We start from the raw sequence: 22,563 nt of genomic DNA, 5'->3' as shown, positions 1-22,563 counted from the left end.
CACTATAAAATAGTTGGATTATGGTCAGAAGTTGCCCTGGGCAGAATTCTTTGTCTAATGTTCTTGAAGTTTTCCTCCCATTCCATAGAGTAATCTATCTATTCTCCATACTATAAAATAATTGGATTATGGTCAGAAGTTGCCCTGGGCAGAATTCTTTGTCTAATGTTCTTGAAGTTTTCCTCCCATTCCATAGAGTAGTCTATCTAGCCTTGCATTGCTCTGGTGATTAGATCCTAGATCCCCTAGACCAAGTGTATTTACCCCCAGTTAGAATAGGATCATGCAAGCCCAAATTTTCAATCCATCTAAAAAAATCAGTCATGATGTTAGTGGTTCTAGTACATCCCCTTGTTTCCACCATGTGCCTGACAGTATTGAAATCTCCACCTGTGACCCAAGGCCCTTCACTCAAGCTTTTCATTGCGGCTATTTCCTCCCAACATTCGAGTTTCTCAACCCTAATATGAGGCGCATACACACCAGTAAAGTTCCAGCAAAATGAATCCTGTGTGGATTCAAAATTGTGAGTGAGTGAGAAATTTCCTTCCTCCACCTTGGTGCCCACCCACACCCTGCTATCCCACATAATTAAAATACCCCCTCTGTTACCCTCTGCTTTCATGAAACCACATCTCATCCATCTACATAGCCATAACTGAAATGCTACGTCTTCCACTTCATTTCTCACCTTTTCCTGTAAGCAAACCACATCTGCCTTCTATTTCCGTGAACAAGTTTTAACCAGGGTCTTAGTTGACCAGCTGTTTAATCCCATTACATTCCATGACAGAATCTTTACCTTCATTTAAAAGTCAAACTTAAGTTCCTTCCCCTGTTCCTTGCCCTTCCACCTCCTTGTTGAGACTAGACTGTGGGTTTTTTAATTCGTTTTTACCTATGCCTCTGCTTTTTGGAGTGAGTGCTGCTTTTGTCTTGTTTTCTATTCTCAATTGCCATTTTTCTCTCGTCAATTCTCATGAGAAGGGCCAAAGTTTCACTCTCAAAACCTTAAAAGCGACTCCATAAGTGTTCCTCTATTCCAGTATACGTAAATTCACCCAACTTGGTTCATCTGTCTCCATTGCTTCGTGATCTATTGGGCTCAGCATGTCCACTGGATGTGGTTCGTGTATCTGCTGAATCTGCAAATCAGCCTCTCGTGTTTCCCGATTACATGGTTCATCTAGCTTTCCATTAGCCTCTGACTGCCCGATTGTTACATCCTCCTCATCGCTGTCCTTTCGAACTTGCCTGCCTGCATGATATTGATAGCACAACTGTTAATGGGCTTTCTTCTTTCCTCTCTGTTTTCTCCATAGCAGAGGAGAGCTCCCAACTCTTGAATGCTGAAATAAAATTTCTACCAAGTCTTTAATGACTTTTAAGTCCTTTAAGTGAATCCACATGCTGGTCACATGGTTTTTTAATAAGAGGAGACTTATTAGCTTCTACCGTTTCTAATGGACTCTGGCCCAAAAAATTCGTAAGGCCCACATGCTTATTTCTTGTAGTCATGGCCCCATCTTTTGTCCCACTTGACTCAGCCATATCATGTGTCTCCTCACATGTCTTAGGTCTGGTCCCTTTCAAAAACTTATCACTGTCAGCAGACGCTTCTTTACCTGTTGATTTTGTACCAACAGACTGTTTGGTAAGAGAACTATCCTTCTCCAACGTAAAACTTCAGCGGCAACTCAGTCCAGATCTGCAGTCCGAAGATGATACCCCCTCTTTCGATCTTAATCTCCTTCGGAATGTTAGAGCCGTCACTGTGAACTCTGATTCTTGCGCACTTAAGATGGTTACGAAGTGTGGTCTCCTCTATTTCGATCCACCCTCCACAACGATCTCCAATGGCTTTGAAGACCTTTTGTGACCAAAGACGTAGAGATAGACCTACAATTTTGATCCAAATCGAATCTGGTCTGTTCCTCCCCTCCATAGTTCCAACTAATGGATTCCACCATGCTAATTTAACGGGGGATTTCTTCCATTCCCAGACCCCTTCCATGACTTGCTCCGCTATTTGTTTGGAAGTGAACTCAAATAAGACAAAACCTCTGCCCATGTCATAGATATTCACTCCATGTGCTTGTTTCCATAAGGAAGAGGACCATTTCCTGACTTTTGATAAATTCCCCATCAAACTCCTTTTTAAAACTTCACTTTGGTTACTTGGAGGGTCTTTAATGCTAATGATATCATCATTAAGCATTGTCACTCCTACATTTATTCCTCTCCCATCTCTGTTTTCCCATTTATAGCTTCTGAGCATCTCTGCATAAGGAATGTTATTGTCAGTTAATCTATATTCCTCTAGCTTGCTTCTTGATTGGTGATTGCTGATGAACCTTGCCACCTTATCTGCTATGTCTGTCCACCTGGAGTTAAAGGTTAGCTCTGTGATAATGATAACAACTCTTCTTCTACCCCTTATATTTATCAAACTAATGCATCTTCCATGTCTGTTGTAATTTCGGGTGCAAAAGAGATCTGCTGGCCTTTTTGTTCTCCTCCATCTTTGAACTATGTTTCCCGTGTCTTGGATGCCTCTTTCAAGATCTGAACAATCTACTCCATAGATCTTTTATTAAAAGTTGTCCTTGTGATTACAATTCTGCCTCTTTCTGTCCACTCGTACCACACCCCACCACTATCATTGTGATTACAATTTTATTTGTTTTCTCCACCTCATTTTTCAGACAAGGAACTCTAACATCATAATAGGTTAGGGGCTTCATTCTTGGCCATATTGGCCTATTGCCTCACTAAATTCACCAAAGTAGTCAGAGTAATTAACACGATTAAAAGGGAGGCCCACACCATACATCCTTCTTGCAAAAACGGATACAACACGGTCCCTTAAAATCTTCCTAGAAGATGCTAAATCAGCAGTTCCACCTTTTCATAGGACCTTTAACATTGCTAGTGGTGGATGATAGACTTCCTTTGGAATTTTGAAGGAGGCCCCATTGGCATATTCACTTCAACTTCATCATTTTCCATTTGATCATCATCATCTAGATCAACCATTGTTGCATCATCCCTCATTTGAGTCTTAGCTCATTTTTTTCTTCATATACTCTTCCATTTCTTCCCTAACAACATTCGAGACTTTTGGACATACAGTGGCATCTTTGTAACCACCAATAAGATGTGTCTTGTGAAAAAATATTCCATCGTTATATATATATTGTCACAAAATATACATTTTATTCCTGTGTTAGTATTGCCTATTGCAATTCCATACGCCTTAGTTGGATCTCTTCTGTGCGCCATTGAGTAAAGAAATATACTACAAGTGAAAACACAATAATGAAAATATATACAGATAGACAGAAGTCAGAAGTCAGGTTACATACAATTTTAACAAAAAGTAAAAGAAGAAAAACAAAACTGGAAAACAAAGAAGAAGAAGAGAAATAGAGAAGAAGAAAAAGCAAAGCTGCGAAGAACAGAGATGAAAAAGAATAATAGAGACGAAGAAGAGGAAAAAAAACAGAAGCATATAACATAAAAGAAGAAGAAGAGAAGAACAAGAAGAGAATTAGAGAAGAAGTTGCATACCAGCAACAACAGTTCCACAGTAGTCGCAGCACATCTATACAGTCGTACAAGTCGCTTTAGGTTTTTAACTAAAATTAATCAAATAAGCCAATAAAACCCTAAAAGACCCTTAAATATCGTTTAAGCAAGTTTTTTTGCGTTTTTTTTTGCTTCATCGCTTCTCGCTTCTAGGCTTGAAGCGTGCACTTTTTGCTCGCCCCATCGTTTCAGGTTTAAAAAGCAACCCTCTGTTGCTTCGCTTCGCTTCAACACTTTTCTGCTTGAAGGTTCCTCCTTAGGGTGATATTCAAGGCAAGATCTCTGTTTTGTGCAATAGTGGAGTCAGGCTGATTGCAATATTATAGGGAAGTCGCTCAATCCATTTGTCCTTCCAAAATTTGTTCAGTTGTCCATCCGCAACTATGAAATGTTGACATTTTGAAAATTTCTCTCTTAATTTACATAAGCTTTTCCACACTCCCACTCCAAAAGAGGCCCTGCTGAGTTTTGTGCACTAGTTGCTTTGGCGTCCATGTTTGGCATTGAGCGCCTTCTTCCATAGTAGTAGTTCTTCTTGAGTATATTTGCATAGCCATTTCATCCTTAGACACTTTTTGTGAGTTGCCAAATTCTCAATACCTAACCCCCATGCTGCTTTGGTAGAATGACCTTATTCCACTTCACTGGGTGGAACTTGTGATCAGTGCTTTTCCCTTGCCAAAGGAAATTCCTCCTATTTTTGTCTAGATTGTTAAACATTTCCTTGGGAATAAGAGGAGTGACATGTAGTATGTGAGATACCATCAAGTACACTGTTGATAAAAGTAAGCCTATCACCCATAGAAAGATATTGCATTAGCTAGGAGGCAAGTCTCCTCTCAAATTTCTTGATGATCCCAATCCATATAGCTGTGGAATTGTGTTTTGCACTAGTTGTAGTCTTAAATGAGTTTTAGAAAATATGCCAGTGATACTTCCTAAGATACTTGCTAGTTCCTTTGAATTTTGCACCTCATTGACAGGATCATCACACTTTTAAGCATGTTGATGTGAAAGCTTAAAAGAGCCTCAAACAAGACCAGAGTTAGATTGAGGTGAAGCACCCAATCTCTGTCTGCACCACAAAAAATCAAGAGTTTCATTAGCATAAAGCAAGTGTGATGTGACTGGACCCCATATCAAGCCTAATTTATTTTGAATAGGTAAACAATTTTATAAACATTTAGGGGGATCCATATGCATATGCCAAAAGAAGTGAACCTATAGCAAAATATGGTTCTCAACAAAAGAGGTCCAATGCTCTATACAAATTGGGACCTTGGAAGTACGCCAAAAGTAAACTAGGTACAAAACACTACTTTTTAACTTTACGAAATTAAGCTCTATCCCTTCATAAGCTTTCTATTCCTCTCTTTCCAAATGACCCACGTGACTACCAAGGGGGCAACACTTCATGCTGTCGTGCTTTCCTTCCTATTTAAGAGTCCAAGTTTGCAAAGGCTCTTTCTCTGTGCCCGATATGACCCATTGCATCCTAAACAAATTTAGGGCCACCCTCCATAACTGACTAGCCACCTTACAATGCAAAGGAAGATGATCTACACTTTCGCCGGTACTTTTAGATATAAGCACCAACTGACATACATGAATTTCTTCTTTCTCAGATTCTCCGCTGTTAATATCACATCCTTTGCCGCTAACCATACAAAGAAGCAAACCTTCCTCGGTGCTCTAGGGATCCAAATGGATTTACAAGGAAAGGTACCTTCCACTTTCACTAGCAAACCGCTTATAAAAGAGTTAACAATGAGTAAGCCATCACCACTCTCTTGCCACCTCCCTACGTCAAACAAGTTATTTGATGTGTCTAGCCCATACAAAAGCTGTAACAGATTGTGAAATACTTTCATCTCCCAATGATGAAAGTTCCTTCTGAATCTTAAATCCCAGTGAATAGCACCCCATGAGACCAACATATTTGTTGGACTGTCATCTCTCTAGCAAGAAATGCAGTATAAACTAGGAAAAACTTCCTTCAACTTGACTGCCCTACACCAGTTTTGTGCCCAAAAATTAATCCTACTGCCATCCCCAACCTTAAACGAGATATGTCGATAAAAAACTTCCCATCCCTTCATGATACCCCTCCACAAATCACGATCGAATGGAGTTACACTCTTTCTAGTTCTCTATCCTCCATCCATTATACCATATTTATCTGCTATCAACCCATCCAAAAAACATTCCTTCATCCCAAATCCCAGATCCACTTTCCGAACAAAGCTTTGTTGTACACCTAGAGATCTTTAACTCCAATCCCTCCCCATTCCTTTGGAGATGTGACAACTCGCCAATTCACAAGATGAAACTTTTTAATATCTTTTGCTGAGTCCCATAGGATGTTATGCTGAAATATTTCCATTGTCTAAAATCACTTTTTACGGAGCTTGCAAAAATGACATGAAATATGTATGATTACTAGAAAGAGTGCTCTTGATCAAAACTTCTGTTCCCCCTTTCGATAGGTACCTCTTTTGCCATCCTGCTAGCTGTTTCTCTACTCTCTCAACCACCAGTTTTCATAATGTGAGATCTTTATTAGAAGCACCCAAAGGTAGTCCAAGATACGTAGTAGGTAGACTACCCACTTTGCAATTTAACACTTGCGCAATCTCCTGAATATTATCTATTGCTCCCACTGTTGTGACTTCACATTTATCAAGATTGATCTTTAAGCCCGACACCATCTAAAACCATATAAGGATCCGCCTCAAGAAATCTAACTAGGATGCGTACACATCACAAAAGACCAAAGTATCAATAGCAAACAATAAATATGTTACGGTCACGTTACTCTGCCCTCTAAATAAAAGTATCAAAGCCCTTTAGCAAACGGATAAACCTCCGCTGACTGCTCTGTCTATCATCTTGCTCAAAGCTTCCATTACCAAAATAAATAACATATGAGATAAAGTATCTCCTTATCTCAAGCCTCTCGAACTCCCAAAGAAACCACAGGGACTTCCATTTACCCGAAATGCTAAATCTGATCCATCTTTTCTACTTATCTCCAAAGTCCATCTTCATCCTGATGTAAGAATATAGCCCGTTGACATGATCGTAAGCTTTCTCAAGATCTAGCTTACATAAAATTCCCGATTTACCTTTCTTCTTCAGAGAATTAACCACCTTATTTACCACCAGAGCTGCATCTAGTATCCATCCCTTCCCCTGCCTGCCTGAAGTCTAGCCCACCCCACTCCACCACCAATGTTGGTCTCCAACTGTCTTTTTCCTTGAACAAAAGTTCATAGAACCCCTACGATGGCACCCTTCACATCCCCCCCCCTCCAAACCCTCCGTACACATCTATAGACTATGAAATTTCTCTTTTTATTAGCTACCGCCACTCTATGAAAGAATTTTGTATTTGAATTCCTCTCTTTCATCTACACGACCCTTGATTTTTCTCTCCAACTAGTTTCTCGAGCGATCGCTAAAGTGACAATCTCAGTCTTCCCTCTTCCTTCCTAAATCTTTCCCTAAAGATCACCCTACAATCCACTCGCTCCTCCGGAAATCTTAATGTTAAAATTCCTTCCTAGCACCCAAGGGACCTCCCACCTTGCCATAATAGTGGAAATCTCTTCCCAAACTTTCCTCTCTCCCCTACAGGCCGTACCCCCAATCCCCCTTCCCCAAAAGAAAAAAAACCCACTCTTTCCCATTACCTACTATTTTTACCCGAGATGCTATCATGAACTCCTCCTTACTAACCCTAACGCCGGAACCTAATCATATCTTACCTATTTAACCCCTTCAAACACCCTCCAAAGGATTTCGGACCGCTGCATCTGTCATCTCCTCCATTTTAGTCCCTTGAAGGCACGAGAGATCTGCACCCCATTTCTTGACTCCTGATTTGATAATGGCCCTCTTGTGTAGGTCATCATCCCCCTCACATTCTGAGAAATAATTTTAACTTCCATTATCATCTTTACCCTCACCCCTAATCCTCTTATCTCCCATACCATTCTTGCTCCTACTCTTATCTCTCCCATGATACACCAACAAGCCCTGTTCAGGAATGCGCTCGCGTTGTCGCATAATGCGATGATGCGAGCCCCTCTCGTTGTGTGTGGATGATGCGAGCGCATCATGTTGATTTTATTTTTAGGTCAATTTAAATTAAAAAAAAGAGTCACGTCGTGTTAATTTTATATTTAGGGTCAATTTTAAATTTTAAAAAAAGAGTCTTCTATAGTGACTACCACTGCTACAATTTTCTAAGGTTAACTTTGAAGTCTACTGTTGCGACTTCTTTTTTCTTTACTGTGCAGCTACCACTACGACTTCTTCTTCTTCTTCTTCTTTACTACTTTACTTCAATGATGCGCTTGCATCATTTCACGCTTCGCGTGATGCGGAGCCTTGTTTTTTTCCGCATCACGCTTCCCATAACACTGCCAACAAGTTACCTTCTCCCTCTATATCCTTCTCGAAACCCGTTTCCCTACCCGCCTTCAAGTCACTATCTCTTTTCCTTTAACTTTTTTTGTTGTTTTCTCCATGTTTCGGAGAAGCTCGAACACCCTACCCTCCTTCCCTTCAAACACCACTCCACAAAAATCCCCAAACTTCAAGTATTTTTCTCTCTCCCAACTAATCATACTTCTACCTTCCTCAACACATGCTAATGGCACCACATCATCCCTTGAAGATCATAACAACGATAATTAGTACCCAAAAGCATTTGGCGGTTAACTAAACTTGTCCAGCGGCACCTTGCCCCTCCGTAGAAGCAAAATTAGAGTTGGAACCAGTTAAAACTAGTTCGAAACCCACAAATGATTCCTGACCGCTGCATCTGTCATCTTCTCCATTTTAGTCTCTTGAAGGAACGAGAGATTCGCACCCCATTCCCTGACTCCCGATTTGATAATGGCCCTCTTGTGTAGGTCATCATCCCCCTCACATTCTTAGAAATAATTTTAACTTCCATTATTATCTTTATCCTCACCCCTAATCCTCCTATCTCCCATACCACTCTTGCTCCTACTCTTATCTCTTCTATGATAAACCAACAAGCCGTGTTCAGGAATGCGCTCGCGTTGTCGCATAATGCGATGATGCGTGCCCCTCTCGTTATGTGTGGATGATGCGAGCGCATCATGTTGATTTTATTTTTAGGATCAATTTAAATTAAAAAAAGAGTTATGTTGTGTTAATTTTATATTTAGGGTCAATTTTAAATTTTAAAAATAGAGTCTTCTATAGTGACTACCACTGCTACAATTTTCTAACGTTGACTTTAAAGTCCACTGTTGCGACTTTTTCTTTACTGTGCGGCTACCACTACTGCGACTTCTTTTTCTTCACTGCTTCACTTTAATGATGGCTTGCATCATTTCACGCTTCGCGTGATGCGGAGCCTTGTCGTTTTTTCTGCATCACGCTTCCCAGAACACTGCTAACAAGTTACCTTCTCCCTCTATACCCTTCTCGAAACCCGTTTCCCTACCCGCTTTCAAGTCACCATCTCCTTTCCCCTAACTTCTTTTGTTGTTTTCTCAATGTCTCGGAGAATTTCGAACACCCTACCCCCTTCCCTTCAAACTCCACTCCCTAAAAATCCCCAAACTTCAAGTATTTTTCTCTCCCAACTAATCATACTTCTACCTTCCTTAACACATGCTAATGGCACCACATCATCCCTTGAAGATCATAACAACGATAATTAGTACCCAAAAGCATTTGGCGGTTAACAAAAACTTGTCCAGCAGCACCTTGCCCCTCCGCAGAAGCAAAATTGGAGTTGGAACCAGTTAAAACTAGTTCGAAACCCACAATTTGTGCGTTTCCAGCCTGACCCGTGATTGTTTCTAGCGTCGGGGAGGTTGCTAGAGCAAATCCAGCCCTACAAACTCTCGTATTCCGGTCGTCCAGCCCCCTTGAGTAGTCAACACTCTTCGAAAACTCATTCCGTGTCCCCTTCTGCCCTAGATCCTTAGAAACCAACTCACTGGAATTGTGATTCCAGTCGACCGGTGATGCGATATCTCCAGATCTGACGCTCTGTCGCCCCCCGTTGCATTCTTGAGACAATTGTTGATTTGCGATGAGCCCATTCCAATTTAATCCTACTTAAGTGAATGCTGCAAGGAGGTTGAAGCCAGATTAACTGGGTCCATACAACATCATCAAGCTTAGCAAAGAATTTGGAGTTTTGTTTAACAACTACCACAAAGAAGCAGAAGCATTCTTTATGAAACTGGACCAAAGAAGGGGGGCAGAAAAGACACTAGTCATCACAGCTGGCCCAAGTAGCACCAACCAACAGGTCCAAAAAAGGTCAGGAATCTAATTTGTGAAATTAGATACAAAGATGGAGCCAAGGAGTGAATCAAGAAGCAGGGGGAGAAGCACAACCCCAATGCAGTCATGAAGATAAAAATCTTAATGGAATGTTAGGGGGTTGAACAACATGACAAAATGAGACAAATAAAATCCTTAGTTCATCAATGGGGAACATACATTTATGTGTTTGTAGAAACTAAATTACGGGGGTTAGTGGAAAATTATTTTCAACAACTTTGGGGCAACAAATGGGTTGGAGGGGTCTGGACGGACTCCATTGGAAAAAATGGTGGGATCATTGTCTTATGGGATAAGATGTCTTATGGGATAAGAGAGAGTGGAAAGGTGAACTCATTTACAGTGGCAATCAGATGCTCACTTGTAAACTATCCAAGATCAGCCAAGACTTGAACTGGTACCTTACTGCTGTATATGCAGTATGCGATAAAAAAGAAAGAAAGGAGTTGTGGTGGGAGCTTTCAGCTATCAGAGGAATATGTGAAGGGCCCTGGGTGATCTGTTGGGACTTTAATATCTCCAGATTTCCCTTTGAAAGGTCGAACTGCAACAGAATAAGTAGAGCCATGGCTGATTTTAACCTCTACATAAATGATTTGGAGCTTTTGGATCCTCCTCTTTCGGGAGGAAATTACACATGGAGGAGAGGTCAAAATCATAGTTGTGCTGCAAGAATAGATGAATTTTTATTCTCAACTCAATGGGATGAAGGTTTTTCAAAAATTAACCAAAGTGTCCTTCCAAATCTTGGCTCCAATCATATCCCCATTTTATTATCTTGTGGTGACTGCAAACACAGGAAATCCTATTTCAAATTCGAAAATTGGTGGCTTAAGGAGGAGGGATTCATAGACAGGGTGAAAGACTGAGGGAGCAATTTCAATGCTATCGATAGACCTGATTTTCAACTGGCCTCTAAGCTTAGTCAGTTGAAAGTCAAACTTAAAAGAATGGAGCAAAGTCAACAGGAACAACGAGAAGAAAAGGAAGGATCAGATCCTCTCCCAATTGAGAAATCTGGAATCCATCTAGGATCTTAGGCTTTTGATAGATGATGAACAGCTGCCAAAAACTCATCTGGCTATGAAGTTTGAAGAGGTGTGATTGCTTGGAGACAGAGATCCAAGCTACAGTGGATAAAAAATGGCGATAAAAACACCAAGTACTTCCACAAGATGGCCAATGCCCATAGAAGATTCAACTGTATTGACATGCTCAAGGCGGAGGGGGTCGAAGTCACTGTTCCTGAAAGCATAAAAAACTCCATAGTGAGCTTTTATTAGAAACTATACAAGGAATCCGAGAATTGAGACCTGATTTCATTCTTAAAAGGAATACCAGGATACCTATAGGAGAACAAGTATGGTTGGAAAGGCAATTTGAAGAAGATGAAGTACTAGAGTGGCTTAAACAGTGTGCATCAGACAAAGCTCCAGGCCTGGATTTCCAATGTCATTCTTCGTTACTTTTTGGGAACTATTGGAATCAGACATACTATTCACTCTAAACTTTCACTCATGACAGGTCTTTAAAAAGAGTTCCAATGCAACATTTGTAGCTCTAATCCCAAAGAAGGTGGGCGCCACTGAATTGAGAGATTTCTGATCAATAAGTCTCATCACTCATCACTGGAATGTACAAGATCATTGCCAAAGTACTAGCTGAAAGGTTGAAGAAGGTGATAGACAAGCTGATCAACCCACTGGCCTTTAGTAAAGGAAGGCAAATCATGGATGCAACAATGATAGCAAGTGATTGTGCTGACACTAGACTGAGAGGCACAAATCCAGGGGTGATGTGCAAACTAGACATTGAGAAGGCATTTGATCATATCAATTGGAAATTCTTATTCAACATTCTAGGGCAAATGGACTTTGGAAGTAGATGACTAAATTGCATTAGTTTTTGCATTAAAACCACCCGGCTCTCAATTTTGGTGAATGGAGAACCAGTTGGTTTTTTCCGGTAGAAAGAGGGCTAAGACAAAGGGATCCCCTATCTCCGTTTCTATTCATCATAGCCATGGAAGGGCTCAATAGCATAATAAATATTGCAATACAAAAAAGATGGCTAAAAGAGGTGTTGAAGATATGTCATTTACTCTATGCTAATGACACATTAGTTTTTTGTGATGCTACCAGTAAGCAAATCAGTTTCTTGAGACTAATGTTAGTCGTATTTAAAGCAATCTCAGGCCTAATGATAAACTGGACGAAAAGCAGCATCTTCCCTAAAAATGAGGTTACACTAATTCAGACTCTAGCCAATATTTTGAGCTGTGGCGTGGAAAAACTTCCTACGATTTACCTTGGACTTCTAGTGGGGGCAAAGCACAAGGCACTAGAGATTTGGGAAATCGTCATAGAGAAAACAGAAAAGAAACTTGCATGTGGAAGGCACAATACCTATCTCTAGGGGCCGACTTATCTTTACCAACTTATGTAATGTCGCTTTTTCCTATGCCTGCTAAAGTTCTCAAAGCCCTAGACAGGTTGAGAAGAAACTTCTTATGGCATGGCAACAAGGAGCACAAAGGTTTCAACTTGGTGAAATTGCAACAGAGCAAAAATCATGGAGGTATGGGGGTTAGGCATATGAAACTTCAAAATAATAGCCTACTCAAGGAATGGCTATAGAGATATGTTGAGGACATACCCGCCTTATGGAAGAATGTAATGCAACTGAAGTATGGTCAAAATGGTCAATGGTGTATTGATGAAGCCACTAACACATGGAGTTGCGTTATGGAGAACCATCCGATCTTTTTGGACCAACCTAGAGAACCACTACCTTCCAAGTTGGTTTTGGTAGCAAAATCCTTTTTTGGAAGGATAATTGGGATGGAGAGGGCACATTACAAGAAGCTGGCGTCAGCCTATTCAACATAAGCACCAACCAACACACCACAATAGAGGACATTTGGACAACTCAGGGATGAAACTTAATTTGCAGAAGGCTTTTGAATAACTGGGAGGTAGAACGAGTGGGTGCTCAACTTGGTAGAATAGGTACTTCCACAAGGACTATCTTTGAGCTTGATATCATCAGATGGAGGCACAACACAGATGGCAAATTTTCAGTTAACAGAGTCTACAAGATGGGTCTTTTAGAGCTACCTGAAAGTAGTTAGCGGGCCCTGGAAAACCACTTGGCGAAGCATGGCACCCGCAAAAGTGAGATGCTTTCCCTGGCTGGTAGTGAGGAAGGCATGTCTCACCCATGAGGCACTACAGAAAAGGAAATTTCATTTAGCTTCCATATGCCCTCTTTGTATGGAAGCTAATGAAACAAACAATCACCCTGTAAGGTGACTTCCCAAGTCTGGTCCTTATTCATTACCTTGGTGGGAGAAAACTGGTCAATGCCAGAATACACTGCTGATCTGTTGAGTTGCTGGATTAGAAGGGGAGGAAGCAAAAGACAAAAGATAGTGGAAAACTATTCCGGCTTGCATATGGTGGACTATATGGAAGGAGAGAAATAAGAGAATATTTAAAGGAAGATCAAATTCCATCCGGAAGATCATAGGAAAATGTATTTCTACTTTATGTTTTTGGTGTAAAGAGCAATGTATAATAGATGAAATACAAATAGTGGATTTCCTAGGTCTTTTGTAATTAACTATCTATGTAATCACGCTTTTGGAGATGGCTAACATGCCTTTAATGCCGATGAATACATGTTACCAGTTTCAAAAAAATCTTGAAGCACCTTGCTTAGCGGCTAAATTACTCGGACTCTTCACTTTAGGTGCCGAGCCCACGTCGACACGACATGGGTGTGTGTGGGGGATCCATGCCCGATTTGGTCAACCAATTTTGGGCACTTTTGACCAAAATTGACGGAGGAATTCCGGACAGATTCAATGATTTTTGTAATCAAATCAAAAGCTAAGGTGAAATTGAAGAAAATGGAAAGCCTTGTATATGGAAATTTCAATGTCAAGTCATTTTCCTTTTATTAGCTTTCAAGATTCTCCTCATGATCAATATTTTCTCCTCATGCTCTCCACATAATCTCTCATAAGTTAAGGTTCTATAACTCTTTTAATTATTTGAATTATCTTTAGCCAAATCCCTGCTCCTGTATCCATACTTGGATCCAATGTCCCCGAATCCTAAAATTTAGATCATGAAGGATTCGACCTCTAGATCCGCGCCTGTATTGGAGACTTGCACCCGAGTCCGAGCAACTTAGCTTAGCGGTATCCGCCATCCTGCTTAAGCCCTCCATTGCCTGTGTGAATTGGAAAGGGGAGAGGGGGTCTCCTTGTCTTAGGCCTCTTTCTCGAGGATAGAAGCCGACTAGGCTTCTGTTGATTAGAATAGAGTATTTGACAGTAGAGATGTTGAATTTGATCCACCTATGTCCAAATGCCATCTTTTTGAGTAGTGTAATATGAGATAGGACCAGTTCAACTTGTCGAAGGCTTTTTGGATGTCCAGCTTGCATAGAATACCTGCACCTCCCTCTTTCAATTTCCGGTCTAGAACTTCATTTGCAATCAAAGAGGCATCAATGATTTGCCTCCCTTTTAGATTTGCATTCTGATTGTTTGAGACCAACTTCTCCGTCACTCTTTTGAGCCTCTCTGCTAGGATTTTTGAGACAATTTTGTAAAGACTCCCAATAAGACTAATTGGTCGATAATCCTTATTTCTAATGCTCCTTTTTCTTGGGAATCAAGGCAATGGAGGAAGCATTGCTTGATCTCACCATCCAACAATTTTGATGGTAGTGATGTAGAGCTTCCATGAAGTCTGCACTGATGAATTCCCAAAATTTTTGGTACAAAGCCATTGTATACCATCAGGCCCTTGTGCCTTGTCTGGAGCAAAAGACTGAATCACTGCAAGAACCTCTTCCTCCAAAAAAGGGGCTTCCAGGTTAAGACTTTCTTCTTCTAGGATAGTGGCCATTCCTTCAAAATTTGAAGTAGGTCTCCAGCTCTCACGCTCAGTATATAGCTCTTCATAGATCTGTAGAACCCCCTCCTTAATTTGACTTTTGTCCCTAATGATATCTTCACCCACCTGTAATCTACCAATGCAGCTATGCCTTCTGGGGAGTTAGCAATGTTTTGAAAATACTTGGTGTTCCTGTTCGCTTCTCTGAGTCAGAGACATCTGGACTTTGGTTTCAATGACACTTCTTCCCCCTTTGCTAGCTGTTGCAGTTCTAATTTCAGAGCCACCATCTGAGTGATCTCCTATTGTGAGAGGCTCCCTCTTTTCTCAGCTTGTTCAAGAACTAGCAATTCATTCAGAGCTTTGGATCTTTTGGTAGCAGTTTTCCCTAGTTCTTCTTGGATATTGTAATATCCTTCTTCAAGCTTTTCAACTTCTGAGTAAGGATAAAATCTGCACTACCAGACCCTTTCAACTTCTCAACAAAGCCCTCTGATTGCAGCCACCAAACCAATTATTGCAAAGCCTGTGTGTGAAGCATTAAGCAGTAAATAAAACTAGCGAAGCAATATATTCCTTGTTAATGCCTAGTTATGGATGTATATTTAGTGGAAGGAATGAAAGGTAAACAATTTAGTATGATAAAAACAGTTATTAATGTGTATTAGAAAGTTAAAACTACATCTTTGCATAAAAAAATTCGAGATTTAAAATTGTGTTTTAACTTGATTGATGTAGTTTTGCTTCATGTATCTTATTTAGTTCTGGCTTTTCAGTTCCTTGATCCATATAATTATTTTATATGAATTGATTCTTCCAGCGGGGATTATTAAATTTTTGTGTCTTCTTTTTATTTTCTCTCTTCATCTGCACCTTAATTCATTAAAGTGCCTTCAACTGTGCTTTGTGCTTAAAGTTTCAATAGAACTTTATGCTTTTCGCCTTTGACGACAGTTGGTGAGTGGAATTTGGCATTGTTAGTGAGGGCTGAGAGTGGAGTAGGGGTGATATGGGATAATGAGAGGAAGGTTCTCCCTTGAACTGTTACTGTAGAATGGCAGATGAAGAGGGAGGCTGCAGATTTGCTGATGGCTAGATGGAGATCACAGTATTTATCGTTGGAAGTAGACCAACTTTAATAAATTCTGTACTAGATGCTCTACCTACTTATATGTTATCTTTATTCCATATGCCTCAGCCAGTAGTTCAGAGGTTGGACAAAATTAGAACGAAGTTTTTGTGGCAAGGGAATAAGGAAAGGAAAGGTTTTCACCCGGTCAAATGGATGAACATCATCAGAAGCAAAAAACCAGGCGGATTAGACATCAAGAACCTTAAGAATCAGAGCAAGGCTCGTAAGGTGAAGTGGCTATGGAGATATCATCAGGAGGATCAAGCTCTCTGGCGCGAGGTCATCAAGAGTAAGTATGAAGAGCTGAACAAATGGGTAACAAAAGAGGTATTCGGCTATGGAGATATCATCAGGAGGATCAAGCTCTCTGGTGCAAGGTCATCAAGAGTAAGTATGAAGAGCTGAACAAATGGGTAACAAAAGAGGTGAATACCCCCTACAGTGTTAAGTCTTTGGAGGTCTATCAGAGTATTCTGGCCCTTCCTCAGCAACCAATCAACTGTCAAGGTACAAAATGGGAGCAAAACTAGTTTATGGGATGACAAATGGTTGGGTTCTGTGAGCTTTAGAATAGTGGCAGAAATGTGGACAGAACAAGGGTGGGACTTGGTACTCACAAGACACTTAAATGACGGGGAAATCCTGAGAATGATTGAACTCTACAAGTTGCTGGAGAGTTTTCAAGGTCTACAAAGGGGAGAGGATTACTTATGGTGGCATGGGCACAGTAAGGGGTCGTTTGGTAGAGTGTATAAGAATAATGCAGAATATATTAGTAATGCTTGCATTAGTAATGCTTGTATTAGTTATGCGTGCATTAGTTATGTTGATATTGTTTCTTATACATTGTTTTGTTTGATGTATTAGAAATAATATATCTTACATTATTCCTATAAAAGAAATATTTGTTTACAAAAATACCGTTCTTTGACTTTGTACACTTTCTTTGCAACAAAATTCTTTTGCCTTCTCAAACATAATTAGTATTGCCGAACTAGTATATAGAGGTTTAGGATTGCTTGCAAGACGTTCGTCTTTGCGCATGAAATGTTACGCTGATGAATTAACATAGCCGAAACAAAAATAAAATACAAGATGTAGAATCAAGAAATAGTCTCAAGAATTTTTTTTTAAAATCTTTTTAAAGACCCTCGAAGCAAAGCAAAGCAAAGATATGTTGCAGTTATTTAAACCAACAATTCACTGTTATAAATTAAAATGGTGGGAAAAGAAATTGTGAAATGTTTTGAGTATACATCGGTGTCAAACCCACATTTAATCAAATGGGTATGGAGTATTTGGCCTTGTGGTATATCCCTTAGCTTGGCGCAATATTTGAAGAGACGAGGGAATGAAATTTTAGTGGGACAAAAAAGAAGAGTGGAGCTGGGAGCTGGTTACCTGCCTAAGGATATTGCCCGAAATTAGGAGATGGTAAATCTTCTTTGTCTGTTGCAAAATAAAGTGCTGGGAAAAGGAATTGTGAAATATTTTGAGAGGGAAATTGAGGGATATTAAGGTCATTTAATAAGCTAACACATGTGTGTAAAGTCTTTGTATTACTAATACATAGGAAATGGTGTGCATTACTAATACATACCTCAATATACAATAGAGTGTATAACTAATGCAAACATTAGTTATATAGGCAAAAAAATGTACCAAACAAGGTACTAGTAGCACACATGCATTAATTTTTTCAACATGCTCTCCCAAAAGACCCCTAAAGGCAAGTATAAAGTTAAGGAAGGTACAAGCAAACAAATCTAATTGGTAATCAAGACCTCAAATGGCGTTGGAAACATATCTGGAGAATCAAATTACCAACCAAATGTTTGACTTGGTTTCTAGCTAATGAGGCAAATTTGACATTGGACAATGTGGTAAAGAGGGGAATCTCTTTATCCAACAGGTGCTCTTTATGTGGAAAGGATACAGAGACAGTGAGACATCTCTTCCTACGTTGCAAGTTCACTGACCATATGTGGTAGATTTTCCTTAATGTCATAGGCATCTCCTGGATCATGCCTAGTAAGATTGATGAGACTCTATTTAGTTGAGAGGTAGCTGGATTTGGAGCTAGAAACAGAGATAGATGGAGGGTGATTCTTGCTTGTATCTGGTGGACCATATGGAGAGAGAAATGATAGATGTTTTGAGAATAGGAACAGCAAGACTGAGTCAATTCTAGATGTTTTAAGGTCCATCTAGAGTCGGTTTTAGCTCTGGGGAAGATTTATACTTTCTTTTTATTTGCAAATATGGTTTTCCAGTACTACTGAAATACTGATTGAAATGCAAATGTTACCCGTTTCAAAAAATACCTCAAGAAACATTGTCAAACTAGAGAAGGTTATAACAACCTGGGAGAGGTTGGTGTCACGACCCAAACATTCAACGGTCATGACACTTGTCGCAGCGAACCTTGAAAAGTAAGCCCATCACACGAACTGATACAAAAGGGAAAATAAAAGCAATAACCCAAGTAAGGCTTCTAGAATGAAGCCGAACCACATAATATAGTAAAGTGGAAAGACATAACCAACAATGCCATAATCCCAAAGCCCGGTGTCACAGTTTAAGAACATCACTAGTACAACTCGAGATCAAATACATAAGATATCCCAAACAGGAATCTCTGAATACGAATAAAGACATAGTCTAAATAAAGAAAGGTAGCAGTCAACTTTGGCAGCAAGTATGTAACCGCTACTTTGAATAGCTCTAAAGGTAGCTTGAATCAACCGCCGTGAGGCGCACTCGAACCAGGATCTGCACCGAAAGGGCGCAGTAGGGGTGAGTACGGTCCACTTGTACTAAGTAGGTATCATAGGCCGACTGAGCAAAGTAGAAAATAAAGCATATAAAATACATACCAAGGGCACGTCGCTTGCAATCAGGAAATGTCCCACAACGGTAGCCCACACCATTTCAGTTCTATAGTAATGACATACATCATAGCAAATGCAAGGAAGGAATACAAATAAACCAATATCACACCTACAAGTACTACAGAAGGGACTACACATAGATAGGTATACATCAAGAGAGATAATGCAACACAAATAAAGGCACAATGTAACACAAATGCAATGAAGATGATGACGACGATAACGGTAATGATGATAATGCTGATGTGATGCACGAGGTTGTCGCACAACCTCCGTGTATACCTACAGAGCTAAAACTTCCCAATGTAGGACCCAAGGGGGGTTCGTCAACTTGTATACAATCCATATTCAATCCATATCCATTTCTCCTCTCCGGCACTTCCTTCGGTAAAGGGTTTTAAAGATGTCACATTTTCTGTCAGAAAAAGCTAGTGTTTTCAGTATTTCCACGGTGGTACCAATCTTTCATAAATGTATATGATATCAGGGTGTAATGCTCACAACCAACCAGAATGGGTATTTTCATGTCCAACCAATATACCACCCAAGTGAGCCAACAATCCACTCAATGTTTTCAACCATCCATGAATTTCAACATAAACCATATGCCAACAGAATAAAACATATAAAAATACACCATTGATACCACATTAGGCTTTTTCATCAATCAAGACAACTAATTTCATGTACACAAGCCCCACGGTCACACATAGCAAATAGTATACCAAGACCATCTAATAACATCATTATATAGGCCTCCACACGGGCACAACACGATAATAAATCCATTTTCATGATTAGTTCTCACACCTTTGACATGATTTTGTATCAACATTCACTACCCAACCCACGGAAACAACCTTTCTACTTCTTTAGAGGTAGAGGTATGGACTGCGTACATCTTACCCTCCCCAGACCTTACTATGTGGGAATACACTTGGTTTGTTGTTGTTGTTGTTATTCACTACCCAACCCAGTCTGAAGAAAGTTAAGCCTTAACCTACCTTGTATGCCGAAAATTGGTCCGCAAGCCTTTCCTCCGATGCCTTACTCCTCCCGAACAGACTCAGAATCGACTCAAACATAGAAATATAAAATCTATGCGTCAAAAGAAAGCCAACGATACCCATATTGCTTATTTTCAAGTCGGAGTCAAAATGAATTCCCGAAACGCATTTTCAAAGAAGAAGGGCAAAATTATAATTTTATCTTTGAAACATGTTCCCCATGTTTTTAGGAGTTTTCAACTGAAAATCCAAGCGAAAACGAGGTCCAAATTGAAAAAAAATCATGTTTAAGCTTTACCGACAAAATCCTCGAAAATCCTTTTTGAAATCAAGAATTTGAAGTTGTTTTGAAGATGAAATTGAGAGAAAACTGATAACTATAAGATTAGAAACTTATCCAAGTGAAAACGGGGTTTGAATCGAAGCAATACAAGTTTTAGGCCTTCCGGGCCAAAAAAATCTCCAATTTTCCACTTTTATCCGCGTTAAAATAAGAATTATATGATAAAATTGGAGTAAAGTAGTTGGAATAGTTGTTTAGAAGCTTACTCAAGCTTAGAAATGGAAAAAATTGCTCAAAAGTGTGAAACCTTAAGCTCCAAGTCTCAAAAAGAAAAAAGGAAGAAACATGGGTATATATAGGTTTCAAGTTTCCGCTGACCCCTCGGGATTTATCCGGAATCCCGTAACGCAAACAAAATATTCAACCCTATAATTCAATGCTTCGAACTCAATGACGATATCAGATTTTTGAAAAAAACGTCGTTTTTACAGAAGTCTCAAAAATAAGGGAAAAAAAAGGAGGAACATGGGTATATATAGCGTCCAAGTTTCTGATCCCTCAGGATTTATTCGAAATTCCGTGAACGCAAACGAAATATGCTACCCTATCAAATTTGATGCTCCAGACTCGATGACGATATCAGATTTTCGAAAAAAAGGTCGTTTTACAAATTTGACCCTCGAAACCTAATTTCACAACTTTTTGAACCGAGGGTCAAAATGAGATTTAAAAGCCATAAAACCACACCAACCATGATACCAACCTAAAATCAACGTTCCGGATATGCCGACGCTTGCCAGCCGATGCCAAATCAATAAATGTTGATCGAAGTCAACTATAAGGCTCTCAAAGCCACCAAAAACCACAATTTCACATAAATCACACCAAAATGCATCGAGAACAATGCCAATCATTCCCACGCCCCAAAAATACCACAAAAAAACTACGGAGGGGTAAAATGGTCAAATCACACCGAAATGAATATTTCACAAAAATCACCAAAAAAATCAGGTTGTTACAGTGGTGGACATGCGGGACCGAGATTTGGGGATCCCAAGGAGCTGGGGTGGGCAAGTGATTGGAAGGGGTAAAGTTGTAATGGGTTAATTGATGGGGATGAGGAGGTGAGGAAATTGAAAGGTCGTCCTAGAGGTGGTGGTGCCAGTGGAAACTTTTTGTCGGGGAAGAGATGATGTGTGGGAGTTAAACTCGAGTAATGAGATGGCAATGTTGTTTTCACTTGTTCTATTTCTATCTCATTTCTTTTTGGGTCAAAATGTTCTCTCATTGTCAGTCGCGCGACTTTCTCTGGATTCCGATGTGCCAGTCCCCCTTGAAAAGTTACATTTAAAATTCTTGTATTTCCATATGATACCATCCAAACTTAGAGTGTAGTGCTACTGTTGGAAGAAGAAATTCTTTTTTTCTGTCGTTAGTGGAATAATCCTCCTCCACCACCACCAACAACATACCCAGTGTATTCCCACAAAGTGGGGTTCGGGGAGGGTAGAGTTTACATAGACCATACCACTACCTCATAGTGGAATAATCCATCTATTGAAATTTTAAGTCTTATACATCGTCTCAGCAGCGTGACTATTGACCCGAGGAACACGAAAGGTCCCTTAGCTTTAAAAATTTCATTATGCTCTTTCTGTTGGCATCTTATAAATAATCTTCTATATGGCTTGTTTTTATTTAACAGACAGCTGCTGGAATCTTCTGGAAAATTGCAACTTCTGGACAAGATGATGGTTAGGCTTAAAGAACAAGGTCACAGAGTTCTTATATATTCTCAGTTTCAGCATATGCTTGATTTGCTAGAAGATTACTGTAATTACAGGGTATGGATTCAAACATGTTTACAAAATTATTTATTGAACCCCGCCTTCACTATTTGGAGTTTAGCACTCTTACCAGTTAATTTTTCAGAAATGGCAATATGAACGGATTGATGGAAAAGTTGGCGGAGCTGAGAGACAAATCCGAATTGATCGATTTAATGCTAGGAATTCTTCAAGATTTTGTTTCCTGCTTTCAACTAGGGCAGGGGGTTTAGGAATAAACCTTGCAACTGCTGATACAGTAATTATTTATGACAGGTAATTTTATTGTTCCACTAGACTATCTCCTTTTTCAAAAGTAGCTGCTTTACTGATTTATAATAGAGGCATCTCCAATGGTCAATGCGAACAGTTTGAAATACAATGGATAATGCCTCCTCTTATGCCTTTCTTCCCTTAAACATTAGGCTTTTGTTTATGGTAGGATTTGGACTCATGAAGATGCACTAAACTACACAGAACTCGTGCTCATTCCACTGGACCAAAGCCTTGCAGTTTTTGCATCAAATGGTTTATTATAACTCAAATTCTATAAGGATCTCTACCAAAATTCCAACCTCACCCTCATTGCTTCC

General features: G+C 39.8%; 1 protein-coding gene across 3 annotated transcripts in view; it reads left to right on the top strand.

Moving 5' to 3' along the window:
- The window catches only part of LOC107838879 (CHD3-type chromatin-remodeling factor PICKLE-like), a 79,704-nt gene that overhangs the window by 21,479 nt on the left and 35,662 nt on the right, over nt 1-22,563 (top strand). For all 3 annotated transcript variants that reach the window (XM_016682117.2, XM_047395321.1, XM_047395320.1), the window contains exons 15-16: nt 21,850-21,988; nt 22,077-22,246. In XM_016682117.2, the coding sequence (XP_016537603.2) occupies nt 21,850-21,988; nt 22,077-22,246 (309 nt within the window). The remainder of the gene's footprint in view (nt 1-21,849; nt 21,989-22,076; nt 22,247-22,563) is intronic.

Source organism: Capsicum annuum, chromosome 8 (assembly GCF_002878395.1).
Source record: "Capsicum annuum cultivar UCD-10X-F1 chromosome 8, UCD10Xv1.1, whole genome shotgun sequence".
Classification (NCBI taxonomy): Eukaryota; Viridiplantae; Streptophyta; class Magnoliopsida; order Solanales; family Solanaceae; genus Capsicum; species Capsicum annuum.
This window is presented reverse-complemented; position numbering and strand designations above follow the sequence as displayed.